Here is a 22,006-nt window from a genome sequence, read left to right as displayed (position 1 = left end):
ACGATTAAGGTCAACAGTGTCACCCTAATTAACTTATCTCTAGAGTCGGAACTCAAGCTAGGATTTTTTTTGAGCAGAACGGCTTTGGATAGTAAAGAAAAATGTTTTCGACGGTGTATAACGAACGATACATTATAAATCAGCAACAATAAAATGGCTTTTGTTTTTGAAAATCTAACAGCGAACCCGAGTCAATTATCCGTGTGGGAACAAAGATATACTTATTTGAAGTCCCTCCGAGCGATCCGTTCTACGTGCGCATACTACAAGACTATGATTTGGGTCCCTCCATAAGGCGCGTCCCTTGAAGTTCCTTACTGTACAACTCTGGCAATAGAGAATAATTACTAGATTGCTTGTAAATTGTAGCTATAAAGGACAAGTATGCACCGGTCTACCCGTCCAATATTTCGGCTACATTCACTTTTAATAAGTTCTGTTAGTTAATAGTTATTTAAAGTAGCAATCCCCAGAATGAAGATGGGAACGCTTGCTAGTGGAGAGGGTCTACGCCCGGGTGGCGCCGAACAGCGACCCCACTCATAGTGGAAGCGCGGTGGAAAGCAACGGGTGCGAAAGGCAATAGAAAAGAAGAATCAACAAGCGCTCGCTATCGTTGCGGCACGCCTTGGCCGCGGTGTTCTTTGACCAGGTTGAAGATTCGCGTTCTTATGCTTTGACACCGTTAGAGACCTTTGTTCACAGTTAGAAACAGTGCGAGAAAGGATTTCTTCAGATACTGATGTGCTTACGCCTATAATCTTCATGATAGCACTGGCTGAGTGTGACAGATTCCGGACTCAAATCTGTTATCCCCAGATCGTTCCATAAAACCAGCTAGCTTCTCTTGTGATATTTGCGCTGGCGCAGACTTAACCGCAGCAACAGCGATGTGACTAGACATGTCTCGATGTAGGAAGCCATATACTGGCGTATTTCCCCTACGAGAATATATTCATCGTCTGTCGATGGACTAAGCAAGTCGATCACGGGGAAGCTTCTAAGCAGTATGCATGTGAGAACTGTGTGGGCGCGCTACCGTGTTTGCTCTGTACCTGAGGAAAATCGGCAAACGATATCAGATCAGATGCGTCCACTGTTCCGCAAATGGCGTCGTTATTTGGGGGCTGGATTAAAGTGTTTCGTCACAAAAACTTAAGCGCTCAGTGAGTACAATAAGCACGTGTTACTGTGCATTACTAAGGGTGTCGTTAGCACGCGTCGGCACTATGGAGAATAGCTGGTGCAGCACGAATAAGAAGTGAAGTATGAAAACGTTGGCCGAACAATACAGGAGGGGCACCGTGCTGCCAGGGGTGGTGGGCCATCGATTGCGAAAGAGCCCCACCGATAATGACGATAAACAGCCACTGCTCACATGTGATACAGGACAATTAAGTGGTAATGACTTTATCCGTTATCTAAAATGCACCTTAGATGCGTTCGCCGTCGACGAAACCTAGATAGATATCATTAACGTTCGATCGTCCATGAGTTCGAAACGCTGCAATGGCCACAATAATAACAGTAAACGTTTTAGGACCAAAAAAAGGATCTGTTTAGTGTTATACTAATCGATTTTATCAATAGATAAGGAGCCTCTATCTGTTTGTTCGTTGGGACTACGTAAGTTAATGAATATTTGTAGCTGGCTGTGTTGATTTCGCATATGGTTCGAACCTCGTTCTTTTTCCTGTGTTTATTTTCTGTTTGTCAGACTTTTGTTTTGCTAGCACGCTCTAAACTAATTAAATGTCTCGAAAAAAATAAAGTGTCACAAGCACACATTTTCTATAGCCGAATCTCTATGAGATAATATGATTGATAGAAGTGTAGTAGTTTGTCGGTGAATGTATCCCCTATACGATTTAAACGTTGAACCCAGTTCGTGTGTATAGAATAGTTACTTCAAACGGTTACCGTTTACCACAGCCATCGTGGTTTTGTAACCTCAAAACTGCTACGGGATTGTTACAGTAGAACGAAGCACCTTACTTAATATTAGCCTGTTTTGCCTCCATAGTGGGCTGCGGCAGCTGTGAAGTTCTGAACTTTGTGGGTCGAAGATGTGGACTTTGTGGATCTGCCCTAGTATAATGCTAATCCATCTGAACTAGAGCGACGAGAGATAGTTCTACATAAAAAAAATGCTTTTACATAATATATCTTAACGGCAAATGGGATAAAAGGCACAAAATAACAGAAATATGTAACTAAGAATAAATTTAGCAAGTGATGATGACTTGGCTTGAAAAAATGCTTTACCATCACGTTATTATATATATATATATATATTATTGGATTGCCGAAAAAGTGTCGACCACCTAAACCACTGGCGTTGGTACCATTTAGAAGCTAGAATTTGGGAGCGGCAGATGTGACTTTACTTGAGCGTAAGGTAGAGGTGAGTGAAACTTGGGAAAAAAATTGCTGTATTTCCCAATTTTGTTACGGTACAAATGCTGCTCGGGCCCATAAAAAGTTCGTGTTGTTTGTGGTCAACGGATGGTTCTGTCGTTATCGCTCTGGAAATTTCTTAGCTACGGAAGAGTTGCCGACTGCGAAGGCTGACATCGTCAAAAAGATTAAACCACCATGCACTATCGAAGAGTTTTAGATTATACAAAGGACGCTGGCACAATTTTACTCGGTTGTATTATATCTGCTAGACTCTACAGAACCGTAATGAATCGAGCTTCTTCTAAAACGGTTAACCGCGAATTATAAAAACTAGATGACATACTATGAAAAAAATATGCTCTAAGATCTGTGACAAAAGCCGAACCGACGTCAAGGGATATGGAAAGGAATCATGCACCACGACATAATGCCGCCTGGCAGAACGGTTGGTTCGGAACAATATTGCAACAGGCCATTGAACAGAACAGACCGCCATCGGTGGAAAACAAAGGGTGTCGTCTTCCATTGTCAAAATGCTAGACCACACACGGACCTTTGGCTACCCGACAAAAAGTGAGAGAATTTGGATGGGAAATTGCAATGTGACTGCCTCACAGCACCGTTGTTGCACCATCTGTTCCGGCGGTTATCATGTTACCGGGAAAATGACTGAAGGACATCTATCAGGATGGCGCATAATTAGTCGAGTAATACCGTTTTAAAGTTGAAAATGTTTGCTCTAGCTTTGGCTTAAGTACCGTTAATACTCTTTCGACAACGTAATAATACGTATTTATATTAATAAGGAAGAAAAGCTCAATGTCTTGAACCTGACCTAATTTATTTCATTATTCGCGTTTACAGGCTGTTCGAGTACGGTCACCTCCTTTCAGAAGATCACCGAAGATGACTTCAGTAACCTTGTAAGTTCGTTACATTCGGTTCCGTAGGTAGAGACAGCGCATGCGTTTTCGTTTCCGTGTTGAGTGCACGCATCGTTCTGCACATAAGATCCGCCTTAATTTTAATTCGGATTCGGATAAATATATGATGAACGATGTTTGCTGCAGTCTTAGATTTATTTGTGTACATTTTTTACGTTTATGTCATGCTTAGTGAAGCACTACAAAGTTTATTGAAAAACCGCTTCGTTTGTCGTTGTAAATGATGTCGGCGCATGGGCCTGTACGCTGCTAAGCGCTGATGATTCACGACCTCTGATTTCTGACAACCTTCAAAGCATTTGCCTTCATCCGCGATAACTGTCTGATTGTATTTACTTGATTGTCTAACACGGTTGGATGCTCACGCACTGAGAGCGCGCAATCGTGATGTTATGTGATGTATATTAGGTAAATAATTATAATTACTATGCTTGTCTATACATACGAACGTGTCTCTGTCTATGTATTATAGTCTATTTTGCTTAGTGGATCAATGTTTGTTAATAAATATTCATTCCGGTTTAGCTCGTTCGTTAACATAGCGGTTCCAAGGTGGTGGTACGTAACGGTTACGTATTTGAAAAATGCTCTTAATACCTCGTGTTTTCGATGAATTACCTTTTGGGTTCGCTTGAAATAACAAATCGATCTAATAGTTCCGGAACACATTCTATGTAGAACGAGTTACAACTCCCAAGTGAGCGTGACCACATCTTAGAAATAGAAATACATTTTTTTTACCTATTTTTACTCGAAGCCAAAAGATGCGAGAATTGTTAGCGTTAGTTGGAAAAAAAGAATTAAAATGAACCACTGAGACAAGGGACCCGTTAAGCCCAGAAGGGCCACTCAGATATTGGATTAAATCACATTCGCGCAGTGAGTTCATAGCCGACGGCATTGTATCGGGAAACAGGGGCTAATTTTTACGAGCTGCAAGCGATTTGATTGTGATCTGCCAGCTTTGGGCGCCAGTCAATTGGACTTATTCGATCCCGCACTGATACTCGCGAGTCTTAAGAAAGGTTGACGTTTATAGACACCTTTTATTGCATGATCGCAGCTTCTCAGGTAGCTGAGAGGCTTTTGTCTGTTTTATGTACTTTCCTATCTTTCGGGATTACCTTTACGTGAACAAGATCTTGGAATCACCTCTTTTTAGGTACACCAAGGACCTACCTTTACCTAACGTCGAAGGGGACGAAGTTTTCCTGAACTCATCGAAGGTTTCCCCAAAAGACGGCGTGACAATTACGCACGAGCAGACCGAATATATGTTGAAGCTGTTTCAATCGAATAATATAATTTCTGTCTGCCGTATTACAGAAGTGCTATGGATACAAACGCAACCTGGCCAAGACCTTCGTTACGTGGCTGGGCATCGTGTGTACACTGGGTCTCGCTCGACTCGTGTTTCATTGGAAGCCTGACTGGATGCTCCGATGCACCCATGAAGTATGCCCACTAGCAGAAGCTACCAAAGTTCGCCTTGTAGATCAGTACGACCAAATTTTCGTTGAGGATGTTCGTATTATTACACCATACAGCGTACGGTACGGGTTTTTTTTACTGTTAATCCATTCTTTTCATCAATTTATGTTGGTTGGATTCGTTTTTCAGTTGATTATTCAACTGATATTTTACAGTCAAATTATATTTTACCCTCTGACGGTACACCTGTAAAAGCTTTAGAAGTAGAGCATTGGTAGCACGGCCAATATCCCAGTGGTTAATCGAAACTAAATCCAGTAACTGGCAAAGCAAAAAAAAAAAAGCTTTGTTATTAAGCCATTGCAAAATAAATAGGGCATACAGGCCAGAAACAACTTATCTTGTGTAATTATAGAAAAAATGTTTTTCTCTCTGTAAGTGATTAGCCATTTCGATAAAGGCCGGTGCAATACGTTTACTCCAACTGAAACCAGCTTCTAGAAGGACGAGTACGTTTTTCCTCTAAGCATGTTCACATTGCCTGCAACTTTACTACGCATGCCAAAGGATTCCTATATGAATAGTTGTCTTCTCTCACTCGGTCTTAAGTCCACCTCTATCTGACTGCAGCAATACACGAATTGGTTCCATCATGCTGTCTTAATGACTCATTGACTTACTGCTCCTCACTAAGGGCTGGAGGAGCGTTAAGTAAGATAGACATTCTTTAAGGATCACGTGTTGAGCCTAGAAGATTTTCTGCTTGAGCCGTCGTGTTGCGGCTACCTGTCTTAGAGGCTTTAACGCTAACGGCTGAAAGCGGCATTATTTTTGAAAGACTAGCGTTTTGATGAAATGAACCCTGTTTAGCTATTAAGGCTCTATGTCTTGAGTCGGAACTTCTCGTGGCTAACTTGACGGGAGAACTAAATAGCCAAAGATACGACGTCGTAATAGAAGCTTAACGACCAGAGCGCTTTGTGGACGGTCACAGTAGCTTTTCCTTAGCCTGTTTTCCCTCACATTCTAGATACACTTTTAGGACCAGGACGAGTATCAGGCACTAACGGCTACGTTTCCTCGTTTCGTTTTTAACTTGATCTTTCAGCTTAAGTGAACTGTTCAACGATTTTGAGGGAAACCTTGAAAAGGTTTGGGATGAAGTAGGTGATATCGACACCCTTGTTCAGCTGGAACCGGGAGTAAGTTCTAAGATATTAGCCATATCCTGAGTCTCTATGATGGACAAAATCATTAAAGCTGCTTACAACGAAATTTGGATAATTAGTTGAAATTTAGTTGGTGGATTGCTGAAGCCTTCGAGCGTACGATTGTAGTTAGTGTAGTCATTACATTACTCCATTACAGGCTTCTCTAGGCACGTGTTTTTTTTGATCACATAGTTTCTTGGTAGTAAAATTGAGCCATATAAGTCGATCAAACTGAAATTAGTATGTCACCACCAGCTGAGTTGATAGTAATCAATATATTAAATACGATTGAATCAAAAAAATATCGATAATACGCCTGGCTCATGCTGTTTCAAATCCGGCTCGTCGCCGGGCCTGTGGCGTGACATTGACCTGCGTGCCTGCTATACACAGGCCGTATTTCAGAGTGTGCGGACACGTGCTTTATAGCTTGCAAGCGCTTTGAAGAGAACGACTTTTGGTCACGTTTCGTTTTTTTTTGAACGAAGATGGAGTACCAAAGAGCGTACATCATGTTCTGTGTTCAGAACGAAATAAAATGTTCGCAAGCGATGCCAACGCTGCAGAAGACTTTTGGAGACCAGGCTATGATTCAGGTATGACGTAAATACAGTCGTCTGAGTATTGCTCTAAGGCTGGGCCCAGGCCTGAGAAAACTACAAGATCTAAATTAAAAATCAAGCTTCTTAGCACCCCTTTCGACTATCGAAAAATTGCGCAGTTCGATTGTCACTGCGGATAAGTAGCAGGACATTTTAAGAAGACTGCGTAATTTTGTCTGTTCAAAATGCCTGAATTCTGGAAGAACAAATCGTTTGTTATTTACCACGATCGGCTCATCACACATCGTTTTTTGGAAGAGCACCATAACCTTTGTTGCTTAAACCTTACCTTCATATTCACCCTATATAATTGCCTGTCACCTTCCCTCTCCTCAAATTCGAAAAGCATCTGTACAGTTGGTACAAAGCTGAATTCTTGAGACTGATTTAGGGATTGATGTTTGTTCTTTACGGAAACACTACTGAGCTATAATATTTAGCTCTAGATTTAAAAATAATGTTATTAAATGTTTATTTTTTGAAATTAAAGGGAGGCTTGAGATACACCGATCGATTGCGCCTTTTCGAGAATAAGAAACGCAAGTTCCTCTGGGACGGGGACTTGCAAAAGTAAGTGTCAAGCCGAGCTTAAATTGCGCTTTTGCCTACAGAGCACTATCACGTGCATACAGCATGCAAAGTGGTATAGGTAGCTATCTACTTGAATCACCAAAACTTTGAAAGGAAATATAGGAGTATTGTTGTTTTCTGGTAAATTTCAGATTCGTTCGACTGCACGGCCTAGATCACAATACGCCATGCTCGTACATAGTGAAGAACCGACAGGTAAAAGACGTAACATTGAAGAGCGCTTACAGCGATACTTCTAGATACAATAATATCTATCCAGAACATTTTTTAAAGATGAAGATATTGGGACCCGCAGAGACGATTCAAGCTAGTGGGTTGTTTTTATTCTCGTTGAGGTCAATGATCTCATTGCGGAAGTTTCCTGATATGATATAAAACATGAAAGAAAAATTCGATAAATATGACTTTTACGTTGCTGTATTATTAGGGCCTAACGTTGAAGGAGGAGATCGTACGACGTGTTCTCTTTGGCAACAACCTTATCGACGTCGATGTACAAGGAGTAATGTCGATTCTCTTCAAAGAAGTTCTTGAGCCATTCTATATGTTTCAGGTGTTCTCAGTCATTATTTGGTAATTACGTTAGATATGTATTTCTAGGCTAGAACAACGCATTATTTGAAAGCGTTTTAATTCGCCTGAGTGTTGTGCTTGATATAAAAAGTAGACCTAGATAGAGCTTCATAAAGGCCGCTTTTTTCCATGGTTTTCGAGGATAATTTTTGTCCTTTACAGTACTACTACTACTGGGTGAGCGAATAATTTCGAAAGCTACATGATACAGTTCCCAATGTATAACGCAAATACCTGGCTGATGACTCTTTTATTGTTGCATATACTTTTAGGTTTATGGATCAATATTATTACTACGCTGCATGTATCATCATCATCTCTGTATTCTCCCTCTGTATCGGCGTTCGTCAAATTTACAAAAACCAAAGAGCCTTGAGAAATACGGCCATAGGCAAGGTTTGTAATCATCTTCGTGATAAACATTTGAATGTTTGTGTGGTAATTCTTTTGTATCGTTTGCGATCAGTTCTGCAGCTGGACATTTGTACGGTTATTAGCATAGACAATGAACAGGTTTTTTTTCTGTAAGTTATGATTATGTTGGATAGTTTAAAATTTTCAAAATATGTCTACAAAATTCTAATATAACCCTAGACTAACTCTCTAATCTGATTTCTAAATATGTTCTAGTATAGGTAGCGCATCATAAATTTGAATATATCAGACTTCATAAACGGAACAACGTATTCCCTGAAAAGAGCACATTTGGTGGCTGGTTACGTTATGAAACCTGAAGTAGCGTTCCTTTTTGTCGCTTATTTCGTATCGCAGGACATCGTGTCGGTGAAACGCGTAAGGGCAAAAGGCGAAACTATCGAACAGATATCCTCGGAACATTTAGCGCCGGGTGACGTGATAATTATACCTCGCCACGGCTGTATGATGCACGTTGACGCTGTACTTGTTACAGGGAGGTTCGTTACTTCCCATCAATGAATATATCATTCCTAGGGTAGGGCGTATAGGTTCACATTGTTACTTACCTATTGTACCTGAACAAAGTAGTCTTCAATTTTTTTTGTTCGCCCTTGGGAGTCTTGTCTATTCAACGTGACTATCGTTCACCATGATTTCATATTCATTTTAGAACTCAAACCATTTCCAAGTTATATTCAAGATATTCCTTCTTTAATCCGCGATAAATTTCGAAATTATTACGGCGCGTCAAGCGATGTTCACTGATGTAAACACGTTAAATAACAAAAAATCCAGCCTCAATTATAAACTCACCCCAGGTTAAAGATCCAGCAAGTGCAAAGCTCAAAGTAGTTAATAAGGACAAGAGGCGCAAAAAGGCACAGAAAGTTTTACAGGGATCAAGAGTTGGGACTTATGATGTAATTAAAGTAGCTTTTAATTTCGATAGAAAATACTCAAGCGAACCAAAAAGGGTTTTTTGGCCCATTTCGATTAGCCTACTTTAGGCCCTATCAATCTAGCAAAGTTGTTTCGTGAAAAAACGTATATGGTCGATTTCGGCATAGCAGATGAAGTTTACCATTCTCGGCAGAGCTTCAGCTTGAATACATTGGACCGTAGCTGATCTTCGGGCTAGTTTTGAAAGAAGATTAATGTTTTCGGCTGCAATGAATTGACAGTTCTGTTCGAGTAATATAACCAGTACCCCTTTTCGTAGCAAGAACGAAGGGTGAACGCATGTGCGTCGCAACAAAAAAAAACTCTTTAGGGTTAATCTAAGTGTGAATGGCCGAATATGTATATATTCTATATATATATATCAGGTTGCATTATCCAAGCCACAATGAACGGATTAAAAAAAAACACTTAGCAGTAAAAAACATTAGTTTATACCAGCGCAATAACAATTTTTTGCGTACGTTTTTGGCATTGCAGCTGCATCGTAAACGAATCGCTATTAACTGGCGAAAGTGTACCTGTGGTAAAGACTGCCCTCGTTCATTCGGGACCAAATGATTCGCTTTACCATCCAAAAGAACATTCAAAATACACGATCTTTAGTGGCACGAAGGTCATTCAAACTCGGTAAGTCGTAGACCCGATTGATAACTGTGGTCCAGCAATATGCTTAGCAGACCGTTTTGTCACCATTTGCCATTACCGTAGAAGTAACAATCTCAAACTGTTGCCACCATATCAATAATGAAACGCCATTACGAGTGCATCACCGGTTGTGTCCTGCATAGAGATATTAAACCTTATCTTATACGAAAGCCTGTGTTCTTATATGGGCAAAATATATATATATATATATATATATACTAGGCTGTTACAAGAGAATTTAATAGAAAATTTTGAAATAGAAGAACTTTGGAGTTCGCTTGGGTAGAATAGCAAAAGTCTATTCAAGTGTTAGAAAAGCTCTTCTTTTTTTTAAACACCTATCCTAGCACTCTGGCAACTTCTAGACAGCTGTTTTCAGATAGCTTTTCGATCCATGACTTCTCGAGGTAGATCTATAATTGGACATGCTTGGCCACCAGTTGCTTTTTTTTAGAACATGGAAAGCTTCGTGCTCAGACGGGCTTAGATCAATAAACTAAGCGAGCTGAAACCAACATTGCATAATTCTTCGTTCACTCTAAGAAGTAACTGAGGTATAACGATGAGGTCTAGCGTTGTTGTCAAGTAACGAGGCCGCTTGTTTTTCGATTGCCGTGCCAACAACCTCTGAATCTCTTGAGGAACTCAAGAGAACTAGTTACGTTCGTTGTTTCATTTTTGACGAATATCTTATAGTAGCAAATACACCTGATGTCTATAGCTAGCATTACTTTACGTTGGAATTTATTCGACCCTGCCACTAAACTCGATTTCTCCCCAGCGCGACGCCATTCCCTCGCTCGGTCTCTCTCCGATTGGCAAGATTTTTGATTCGATCTCGTTTACGGCTCACCGTATGCTCCAAGCGGATTTTCTGTTAATTACACATGAACAACAGTACACGACTGACTTAACCTAACCTAACCTAACCTAACCATTTTTTACTTCGTTTCCTTCGTAATGCATTACGTGTGAAATGTCAGTTTTGGCCCTTCGATTGCGATGATGCGTTCCTTCGTTCGAATCCCGACATTTATTCATCTCCACTCCTCTACTATCCGAGTTTAGTGAGCGGCAGCTTAGGCTGTCGACGCTGTATTACGTGTTTAAATGAGCAATGCTTTACTTGATTCGTGGTCGTCTTTTACAGTTACATAGGCAATGAAGATGTTGAAGCCGTTGTCCTCCGTACCGGGTTTCTTACAGCCAAAGGTGAATTAGTACGATCCATGCTGTTCCCGAAGCCTGTCGATTTCCAGCTTGGTCAAGATGTCAACAAGTTCCTTTATGTTCTCGCAACGTTTGCTGGTCTTGGCTTGATCTACACAATTGTACTGAAGGTGCGCGCATAGTCTCTATATGGATAAAATCAAATAAATCATGGATAAGGCAAATCTGCCCGGCGTATCCTTGTCAGATTATCGGAGATAGATTCGAAGCATATATATGTATATATATATATATATATATGTATGTATGCTTCGAAAGAATTCAGATTCTTCTGTAATACTATTCATTATAGGTACAACGACATGTTGCAGCGTTACATATCTTCATTCGGTCAATGGATGTGCTTACGATCACCATTCCACCCGCGCTTCCGGCAACAATGACAATCGGTACAAAGACTCATAACAATTTCGTATATTTTATCACACTTATTATTAATTACATCATAATAGCTCCGATAAACATTAACTAGGACATGCAAACATTGCAATCCTATTTTCACACGGTGCCGGTTCACCTTTGTGGAAACAGACGGGCAGATCGTTTGTTGTTATTGGATGATTACCGTAACTGAAGTAGGTTGCATTCAAATGTCAAGCAATATCTTTTATAATGCAACATATCTCAGCAATAATAGCAACAATGGTGAGAACGTTATTTTTGCTTTATGGACTATTTGCAGCAGGCATCGTGTGCGCTCAGAGACGCCTGGCCAAAGCACTGATTTACTGTATTTCACCACGATCCATTAACATCAGTGGATGCATCAACTGTTTTTGCTTCGACAAGACCGGAACGTTGACGGAAGATGGGCTTGACCTTCTAGAAGTTCTTCCAACAGATAAAAGAACCGCTATTAGGGTACGATAAATTAACAAATGATTATACTTATACGTTTCACTGCAGGTAACCTTGAGTGAAACCGTGGTTTGTAGCTTGATTTTATGCCAATGTTTCACCGAGTGCAAGGTGAACGTTCGCCTTTAGTAATGCTAGATCCAATATAGTCGAGATGTCGATAAAGACCTTCTGGGGCCGAACGACGAGAAACCAGTTGACTTTTCTATTTTAAATATTATTAAAAGGATCCTTCAGCGCTGCCGTACGATCATCCACTACGGCTCTCAATGGCATGTTGTCATACCTTGACAAAAATTGAAGGCCAACTGACAGGAGATCCGCTCGACCTCAAGATGTTCGAGGCTACAAACTTCATATTCGAAGAACCGAATGTCGACGATACGAATAAGTTCGATATGCTCACTCCAACCGTGGTTAGGCCGGCTGAGCTGGCGAGGGACGCGGCCGAAGCTGATTTCATTACAAAGTTCGGTGCTGCTGATGGACCACCTCCGCCTTTCGAAGTTGGAATCATCCGAGAGCTCCCCTTCTCATCTAGTCTTCAGGTACTGCGTTGTTATTATACTGGTCGTATAAATCCTGAAGATCAAAGGGCCCTCTTGGTTTCAATAAACAACAGTAGGAAATCAGTAGAGACGTAAAGATTGTTTTTTGATGTGTTCTATGCCCGAAGGTCTTCTCAAGCACAGGACAAGCAATGTGATCGTCAGAACCAATCCCCTAAATAGTATGAGCTTGATGATCATTCACTGTTTCAGCGTATGTCTGTGATAACACGAGTTCTTGGTCGGAAGAGTCTGACCGTGTACACAAAGGGAGCGCCCGAAATCATCGCGGGGATGTGTCTTCCAGAGTCCATCCCGGCGGACTTCCAGAAGGAGCTTTCAAATTACACTGAAAAAGGATACCGCGTCATAGCGCTTGCCACCAAAGTGTTAAATGCGAATTTTGCTAAAGTACGTTTCCCTCACAATATAAAATAAAAAAAGGCAAACTCTAGCCCAAAGATATAGCGACGGTAGAAACAATAGAATCGAACAATGGTAGAATAAATAGAGATAGCTTGCTCAGAGGAATCATTTTGTATAAGCTACATGAGCGTAAATATCTTAAAGTATTTGTTAGAGTATGAATAATTGATTCTTCAGGCGCAACGTTTACCTCGCGAAGAAATCGAATGTCAGCTTACGTTTACCGGCCTTCTAGTCATGGAGAACCGATTAAAACCGAAAACCACAGAGGTAAGATATGATTTAGGACGATTTACAATTTATTTGAATAGCAAATGAAATAATAACAACAATAAGAATATTTAAATAGTACAATTACATGCAAACGATTCGAAGGTGATCGACGAGCTGAAACGGGCGAATATCCGCTCAGTGATGGTGACTGGCGATAATGTCTTCACCGCGCTGTCGGTTGCTCGTGAATGTCACATGATCGAGCGCCATCAAGATGTAATCATCCTTCAGGCGTCCGTCAATGCGGAGGACAATGATGCAACCCTCAGCTGGTATTATGCCGATGTCCCGCAGAGTATCAAACCAATTACTGTCGTAAGTAGTTTTCATTCAGCCTGTCAAAAAGTGCGATATACATATATATATATATATATATATATATATATGAAATTGAATATATGAATATATATAAAATTGCAAAAAAAAAAAAAAGATTTTTTGAGTGTTTCAATTGGATTCGAAGCAAAAAAATAGTCTAAACTGCTGAAGACATCCGGCAAGTGCTACGACGACGGAGCATCGAGGCCGTTAACACTACTCCAATTTTTTTTCTTATATCAGGGTAATACTGTTCGCATCCCGGTGTCAACGACGGAGTTCCATATCGTCGTCACTGGCAAGACGTTCTCTGCTCTGCGGCGCTTCTATCCTGACCTTCTGCGTCGAGTGATCGTGTGCGGGACCGTATTCGCGCGTATGGCCCCCGAGCAGAAACAACAGCTCATTGAACTCCTGCAGGTACAAAGAAATTTATTTGATGCCTTACATACAGTTAGATTCAATATGCAAATATCGTGAAACGTATTCACTTATTTCCGATATCGAAAATGTTGAATTTTTTTGTTTATCAGTAGTTTTTTTTTTTTTTTTTACAGACAAACTCCGTCGTTGTGTATGTTTTAGGATTTATTTCTTCTTCTAGCACGTTCATATGCTGTATACACATATATCAGCGTACTCTTAATTATAATTACAATAATAAGAATAGTAGTAACGGTTATTATATATGCTAATAATCGTACAAATCAGATGTATGTGCATTTTTTTTTTGGCGAAATAATAGTACATATAAAAAGTCTACCTACAAATTTTTTCATAGGAAGTTGGCTACTACGTAGGGATGTGCGGTGACGGAGCCAATGACTGTGGAGCATTGAAAGCTGCTCATGCCGGAATCTCTCTGTCCGAGACGGAGGCCTCAGTGGCGTCGCAGTTCACCTCCAAGATAGCTGATATTTCTTGCGTGCCAAAGCTGATCATGTAGGTAGACACGTTTAAACATGTCAAAACGCGTGTACGCACGTAACTCTCGGGTCAAGCTTCCTCGATTTAACACTGCCTCTTCGCAGTCTGGCATCGTACGGTACCTAAGCTAGTTCATTATTAGAGTACCTGCTTTCATTGAAGCCACGTTTATTAATCTTTATGGACCGTTACCTTTTGGCCATTTAGTATGAGATATCCGTGCTCCTTTGGCAGGCCTATATGCGGCAAGGAGCTAGTTTGCAAACGATTTCCTATATCGATTATTTACATAGACGATTCTATAGTTATGCAACAAAAAGTTTCCCTGTCGAATAGCTTCACAACATTTCAAGCGAACGTTTATTTTATATGAGATGACTTTCTTCTTATTGTGATTGGAAACGTAAAACGCTCTCAATAATAGATGTATTTTTTTGTAGGATGAGAAAGAACACGTCCAAAGAAAACAGTAATTTTGGGAAAAAATTTGGTCAGCTTTGCACGACTTCTCAGTCATTCTCTAGATTGTCAAACTTTTAAGTTGAGACTATGTTCCAGGTGAGTATTATACTGCAAAGCCGACGAGAACGGCTCTCGTAAAAGACAGTCATGTCCTAACAGATATGAGTGCTGTTATTCATTCTGTTCATAGGGAGGGTCGCTCCGCATTGGTGACTTCGTTTGCGGTACTTAAGTATATGGCGTGCTACTCAATCACCCAGTACGCGTCCGTACTAATACTGTATACACTTTATTCGAATCTCACCGATAAGGTATGGGTAGTTGGCAACGTTCTTAAAAGCACAGAATTAGACTTAAGTGGGAAACGCAGCCTCCAAAGTTATCTTAAGCCGCACAGTTTCTTACGGTGTCGAAACGCCGTAAACAAAAAGAGCATCTCCCGGTTCCAAAATGCTTCTCTTCCCAAATCCTATATATATTCGTATGTCTATCTATAATAGTTTGTGCTGAGCTGCACTCGATCGCGTGCAAATTGCCCGAGTGGTCTCGTACATTTAGACTGAAATCAGAGCTCGACTTAGTAAAACCTCTAACTAAAAGAAGGGCCGGATCGTAAATATTAGAGCTAAATTTTCATATTCAGTCGTGTTTGTCAAATATATTTGATGGTCTGCTTTCGAAGGAGTTTCTCTTCATCGATCTGTTCCTGATCATGCCGATAGCGACCCTCTTCGGTAATACGCTTCCACGACAGGTGCTCTCTAAAACTCCCCCGCCCACATCTGCAGCAGGCATCGTCCCTGTGACGTCCATTTCCAGTCAGATTATTCTTGGCTGCCTTCTTCAGCTTCTCTCTACCCTTCTCCTGCACCGCTATTCATGGTTAGTCACAAAGCCATCTTCCGAATAGACTCAGATATCATACTGTAACTTCTGCCGGACGAACATCGTACGTCTTATGTAGGTTAGCTGGCTCCGATGGAGAAGAACGCTGCGAGTCACATTATAGGACTATACATGACTATATACGATTTATATCGTTATATCTTAGTATCGTAGCGGATAGGTCTAACATTTTTCTATTGGATCATTAAGGGTATGTCCAATTAAGGCCATCTGTTGCTTTGAACTCGGGCAGGTACCTAAGGCAAACAATGTTATCGGCCGTTGTGTAATGTTTTTTTGTTGTGTCCTGCTATATTACCCATCAATTGAAACAGGTACAAAGAAAACGATAAGGGCAAAACTGATGAGGACGCTTTACTGTGCCATGACAATTACGCAGTATTTTCTGTGAGCGTGTTTCAATATATTACACTAGCAGTGATTTTCTCTACCGGATATCCTCACAGACGACCAATGTATACGAACTGTAAGTAACTAACTACAATATTCTATCCTTAAGTTTAGAACATCGACAATTTAAAATATCAGTCTACTGCGATGCAAGGGGAAATCCAGCCATAGATTTGGCATATGTGCCCACTCCAACCCGCCAACATGGCTCCAATCTGCGATTTCACAAAAACAGTAGGCATTCAGGTTCCATCGGCTAGTCTTCATATGTCTCAATGAAAGACATGATAGTGGAAATTATTGTTGGAACCAGGTAGAAATGTCTAGTAACGGTTTGTGACAGCGAAAATGCTGTCTGCAATCCAAGTAATCTCACTGAACAATATTGGATAAGACTTTTTTGTTTTCTTTACATGCAGATTACCTGACGGCAACGCTGGCTGCTCTAGCGGCAGTCTCTCTCTACTTAGTGTTATGGCCAGCAGAAATAGTTCAAACGTTTTTCGAGCTGGATCTTACCGTTGTTTCGATGGACTTTCGATTAATCTGCGTCGGTCTCGGAATGGGCCATTTTGTGCTTGCATACATTATCGAGGTAAAGGGCCTGAGATCGAAAAAAAAACACTAGTCTATTTAGGCCTTTGTAATATATAGAAAAATTGCATGCCTCGCGGTCGTAACGCATACACAAAGGACAGAAGACCTCCACTTATTCATTTGCTGAATGGTCAAGCTCGTAACGATGTGTTCAGAATTGGAAAATAAAGCAACTAACCCACTTCGATGTATCTATACATAGCTGATGCACCTACACAACATGAGCCTTAAACTGCACACGACATAAACGAGGCAAACATAATCATTACTAGCTTGTTCCTTTTTGCGTTTGGTATTTACAAAATAAGAATCGTTTAAAAAACTTGTTCCTTCTTTTCCGGTTCTCGGATCGTTCTGCAATAGACCCTATTCGTGGGCCGTTGGCTAACTCGCTACATAACGCGACGGAATCTCAAAAGGAACCCACCCGAATACATCCAACTACAGCAAGAGGTAATCGTTCAGCTTCAGAGCGATTTACGAACGACTGATTAAGATTCTATAGCAAACACAAAATTTGCAGCCAGGCTTAGAATACAGGAAGCGCCAGTTAGGGAATATGCTAGAGGAAAGCCTTCTGCTCCTTTTTTCTGTATATATAATTTGTACGCTTTCAGTGCCATTTGTCTATAACAATTGAGCCCTTTGTCAAATCCTATAAGTGTCCTCAATGAAGAACCCGTGCGTAAGTTAAAAATCTGCTGACGTGCGATCCCTTCGGAAATCTGCGTTAGGCAAGAGCTAACCTGAGTCTATGATATATACTGAGGCTCAATGAGACAATATAAATTGATAGTTCGTAATGATAATGGACAAAGTGATTGTTAAAGGCCTGATGTGGCTCACAGAGACGCTCTATATGAGACAAAAATACTCAAAGAATATCGGAGAGATACATCTGACCGTTGCATAACTAGTAATAGTATCCAAAAAGGTTCCCGAGCCAGCACCCGTGAAACACTTCAGGTTTTTTTGCTTGTTACTTTGATAGCTGTCGCCGTGCGTATCTGATCTAATGTACTCGATATTTACCTACATAAACATTTTCTTTAATTTTCAGCTGCATATAATCCCCAGCGCTCCCGACAGTTCAATAATAGATCTCTAAAAGTCCGTAAAATGAACACTCGAAAATAGCGTGAGCAAGATTAGGCCTTTCTGTGTAGGGAGGCCTGAATCTAAGATGGACTCACTCTATATATTTGTTCATGTGAAGGGACCGCTCGGTTAGCTCGAGCCGAAAGAAATTTGAGCGCCCTTGCACGGATACTCTTCATATATAGTTGGCCAGCCCAGATTATCTCTATTTACAACGCAACTAATTTGTCTCGCTTACTGATTTGCCCACGACTAGGTTCGCAATAACCCTGCATCGTGGCTACCGCCTTCCACGCAGAACTCCAGTGACAGTCTCTGCACAGATAGCAGCGCCCTCTCGCCGCAGGACAGCAGCAGCAAGCAGTGCAGCTTACCACAAGAATTTACAAAATTGTGACATCGACAAAACAGTTGTCAGCAAACTCCGGATAAAGTTTGGCCGGTTTGTGTTTTTACTAGTACTCATACGAATGTCAAGGTTGCATCTAATGGGGTGCACATGTTCAACAATACAGGGTTTATAATAACGGCCGTTAAAGCAGCGTTGACGGGAGGGAGTCGGTAGTCATATATGCAATTATAACTGTTTCCGCCTATTGCATCTTCGAAATGAATACAAGTCGTGAGTTAGTTGACGTCCAGTCGTCAACCGAAAACCCCCTTTGATCCCATTTAGATAGTGTGAAATTAAGTGTAATATAAAGTTAATGGTAAAAATGCCGATTATTTTATAAACAACCAAAGGGAAGTCAATTGCAGACGCAATTAAGATCAGCGTACGTTGTTTTGCTTCGTATAGCTAAAAAAATCTGCCCATGGACATCTGTTACGATCGAGCAATGAGTTGTTGTCATCAGTGTACAATACGGCACGGGTCGAGTATCAATTTTAGGGCCTGAATGAATCAAGATGAATTTTGACTTTAGAAAGAACTACGATGTCCCTGAGGTATATAGGGCTATCTCAATTTCACACGACAATTGTATATTGCTCTATATAATTATTATAGATCATAGATAGAGTATCGATTTTAAGCAACGCTCGTTCTTGTTTAAACTTAAGATCGTTATATAATTGGATATTATTTGCATATAATAAAGTATACTACATACGTGTATGCGTACATTTACACACGCATGCAAGCCCTTACGAAAGTTACTATTAAGTCTCTATTTAACACACAAGCACAAACGTGGTTTTACCACAATTTAGGTTAGTCAAGAAAAAGAACATAGCATAATAACAAGTTATCTGAAGTGCTAAACACTGTTAACTGACGACGACGTTATTACGCATGTTATTATATAATAAACATAAAATGATCAACCTTTCCGCCCTGACGCCGGCTCTAAACTTTGAGAAGCTCGGTTACTATACGCTACCTGTAGAGATTTCTTCCTATGAATCGATTCATCGTTATCTAATATAACTAGGGAAATGTATAAGTTATCGCGTTCTTTGGATCTAGCTTTAAGCCATAAATAGCGGCATAAATAAAGATTTCTAGCAAAATAATGTCACACAGAATTCGGCAGTTAACAGATCCCATTCGGTGCTTCGGAGAACAGCGACTTAACTACATTTATAATATCTAAATAACCTACGATATTTGACGTTAAATAAATGCTGTGGTCATTTCTACTTACAATTCAGACTGCCTCCATAACCATTTAGCAGCCGGTACCTCACTTCTTTTGTTACTATTGTCGTTTATGGAATTTCACTTGTACTTAGAATGATTACCCCCCGCCCCCCAGTGTAACGTGGCAATGTTCCAGCAATATTATCAGATGGTACCGACAAGGGATGAAAAAGCCAGCATCGCTGGGTGATCGCGTGAGCTTCAGCTCCCCCAGTCCAGGGGATTGTTTGTCATAGACCATTGCGTTACAGTCATATGGCTCCATTGAGTATGCCTGTTCCTAAGAAGCAATCTGCCGTAGGTTACACTTATCGGAGCTCAGGCAAAAATGCCGCACGCTGCATTCCCTCAACAAAAGAAATTACGAATTAAACTTACTTGCCTACTTGCTCGTTGGGTGAAATCTCAGATCGCACTCCGTCAAATTTAGAAAAAAAGATAACAGATTTTTGAAGGACACTTTATTGCTCTACGATAGAAACAGCGGCATATTTGTATTTATAACTACTACTACTAGTACTACTACCACCACTACTACTACTACTACTACTACTACCACTACTACTACTACTACTACTACTACTACTACTACTACTACTACTACCACTACTACTACTACTACTACTACTACTACTACTACTACTACTACTACTACTACTACTACTACACTACTACTACTACTACTACTACTACTACTACTACTACTACTACTACTACTACTACTACTACTACTACTACTACTACTACTACTACTACTACTACTACTACTACTACTACTACTACTACTACTACTACTACTACTACTACTACTACTACTACTACTACTACTACTACTACTACTACTACTACTACTACTACTACTACTACTACTACTACTACTACTACTACTACTACACTACTACTACTACTACTACTACTACTACTACTACTACTACTACTACTACTACTACTACTACTACTACTACTACTACTATTAGAAAACTACCTAGCAATTTCGAAAAATGGAAACCTTTCGTTTATATTAATACAGGGAACGTAAAGATAGAAAAATGGCAAGTGTAAGCAACTTGAATAGGTTAACTATGACAACGTCGCAACAAACATTCAGTTATACCCCCTCATCAAAAAATAACTTAAAAATGCCGTAAGTAATAGCTCAGCTTCTCAGAGTAGCTACTTGAGCCGTTCTCGAGGTGTAAAATATAATAACAACTATAATATGTAAATTTTGTAGTGCACAGCTTTAGCGTTTATTCGGTGACCTATTTGAAACTGGCGTACTTACGGCAATTGTATCATAAAGATGGAGGCCTGTTTCTGGATCCAGGTTGCGTCAAAATGATATTAAGGGGCTCGATGAGCAACGTCAACATTTAACCTTTGCCAAAGTAAAACATAAAATCTACACTTCCATTATAGATATTATATATAAATAATGGAAATTTATCACTACGTGGCCGAAAAATTACTACAAGTATCCTTGGTACGCTGGCAAAAATAGCCTAGTATCCGCTATTACCTCCTGTACCCCAATTGAAGAAGGAAACATAAGTTTCCCAAATAGCAATTGCCAAACACACAAATGGGCTTACGCGGAAAGGGTGATTGCTGTACGATATTTGGTCCTATACACAGAACATGAACCCTTGCTATGATTATGATGAAGAATGATTATGTACGACTCATGGAGTGTCAGTCAAATACAAAACCTATGAAGCCCTGCTCAACTATCTTGTCTAATTAAAAAAAAAAAAAAAAAAAAGACCTTCAAGTGTTAAAAAGAGGATCTAGTAAAATATATTGACCTTCTAAAATTTAGACAAACAACAAAATATAAATGCATACAAGGTGTTCGGAATAAACTGGGACATATTTTAGCTGACTTTTTGTCATAGTTGGAATGCATCAGTTTTAGATATGAATCTTCGTTGTTGCCGGTTTTCTTCCGGCTGCTAAGAAAAGCGAACGAGGTTTTCCGGTGATAAAAAATAGACACTGGATTAGAAGGAATCAAAAATTAATCTAAAAGACCATAGTTTGATGCAGAAATAGTTGCCGATGAGCATATTCATGTAAGTCTCAATGGTAGTGTTTTCTTTAAAATTCCTTGCATTTTCATCATCTATTTAATTTTTTTAACCCTTAAATTTTACGAAGCTCTGGCTTGAGCCATCTACTATGAGCCCAGAATATAAACTGATTTTTCACGTTTAGTATATTTGGCCTAAACTGTATATCATCCTACCTACACTTGCCATTTCAACGTGGTTTGGAGATCTTGGCCTTGATTTGAAGATCGCGACCCCACCAAATACACATGAGGACGATTTTTTTTTTCTGTGTGTGTTTTTTTTTCTGTGCGAAAATGTGACTTTTACGCAAGCGGCATCAATTTTGCCCCTTAGTTCTGAATACCCTGCATGTATTTCCTGTGAGCTATGAGCGAAAAATAAGGTGTCTTCTGATATTTTTACTATAGCATATTACGGCCTTCAAAATCGTGGCGTCCTAGCGTATATTTAATGCCTTATGCCTTAAAGATATGTTTCAAATAAAA

At 40.1% G+C, this 22,006-nt stretch overlaps 1 protein-coding gene across 17 annotated transcripts in view; it reads left to right on the top strand.

Moving 5' to 3' along the window:
- The window catches only part of anne (polyamine-transporting ATPase anne boleyn), a 38,167-nt gene extending 18,712 nt beyond the window's left edge, over nt 1-19,455 (top strand). For 12 of the 17 annotated variants that reach the window (XM_086993364.1, XM_086993363.1, XM_086993375.1 and 9 more), the window contains 25 exons: nt 3,265-3,323; nt 4,671-4,897; nt 5,884-5,977; nt 6,475-6,582; nt 7,079-7,158; nt 7,311-7,374; nt 7,607-7,752; nt 8,025-8,148; nt 8,524-8,666; nt 9,607-9,756; nt 10,925-11,114; nt 11,297-11,393; nt 11,687-11,865; nt 12,090-12,410; nt 12,624-12,821; nt 13,014-13,106; nt 13,212-13,424; nt 13,671-13,847; nt 14,209-14,369; nt 15,007-15,127; nt 15,499-15,698; nt 16,037-16,188; nt 16,532-16,707; nt 17,073-17,162; nt 18,064-19,455. In XM_086993364.1, the coding sequence (XP_086849490.1) occupies nt 3,265-3,323; nt 4,671-4,897; nt 5,884-5,977; nt 6,475-6,582; nt 7,079-7,158; nt 7,311-7,374; nt 7,607-7,752; nt 8,025-8,148; nt 8,524-8,666; nt 9,607-9,756; nt 10,925-11,114; nt 11,297-11,393; nt 11,687-11,865; nt 12,090-12,410; nt 12,624-12,821; nt 13,014-13,106; nt 13,212-13,424; nt 13,671-13,847; nt 14,209-14,369; nt 15,007-15,127; nt 15,499-15,698; nt 16,037-16,188; nt 16,532-16,707; nt 17,073-17,162; nt 18,064-18,204 (3,704 nt within the window). In that variant the 3' untranslated portion in view covers nt 18,205-19,455. Of the gene's footprint in view, nt 1-593; nt 1,402-3,264; nt 3,324-4,670; nt 4,898-5,883; nt 5,978-6,379; nt 6,583-7,078; nt 7,159-7,310; nt 7,375-7,606; nt 7,753-8,024; nt 8,149-8,523; nt 8,667-9,606; nt 9,757-10,924; nt 11,115-11,296; nt 11,394-11,686; nt 11,866-12,089; nt 12,411-12,623; nt 12,822-13,013; nt 13,107-13,211; nt 13,425-13,670; nt 13,848-14,208; nt 14,370-15,006; nt 15,128-15,498; nt 15,701-16,036; nt 16,189-16,531; nt 16,708-17,072; nt 17,163-18,063 lie in introns of those variants that run through there. The other 5 variants (XM_086993370.1, XM_022810273.2, XM_086993378.1 and 2 more) reach the window with 5 other exon arrangements.
- Nucleotides 19,456-22,006: the final 2,551 nt, after the last annotated feature.

This window comes from Varroa destructor, unplaced genomic scaffold, assembly GCF_002443255.2.
Source record: "Varroa destructor unplaced genomic scaffold, Vdes_3.0 BEIS01000006.1, whole genome shotgun sequence".
NCBI classification, from domain to species: Eukaryota; Metazoa; Arthropoda; class Arachnida; order Mesostigmata; family Varroidae; genus Varroa; species Varroa destructor.
Note: the sequence above shows the minus strand (reverse complement) of the source record. Positions and strands in the feature narration are given on the sequence as shown.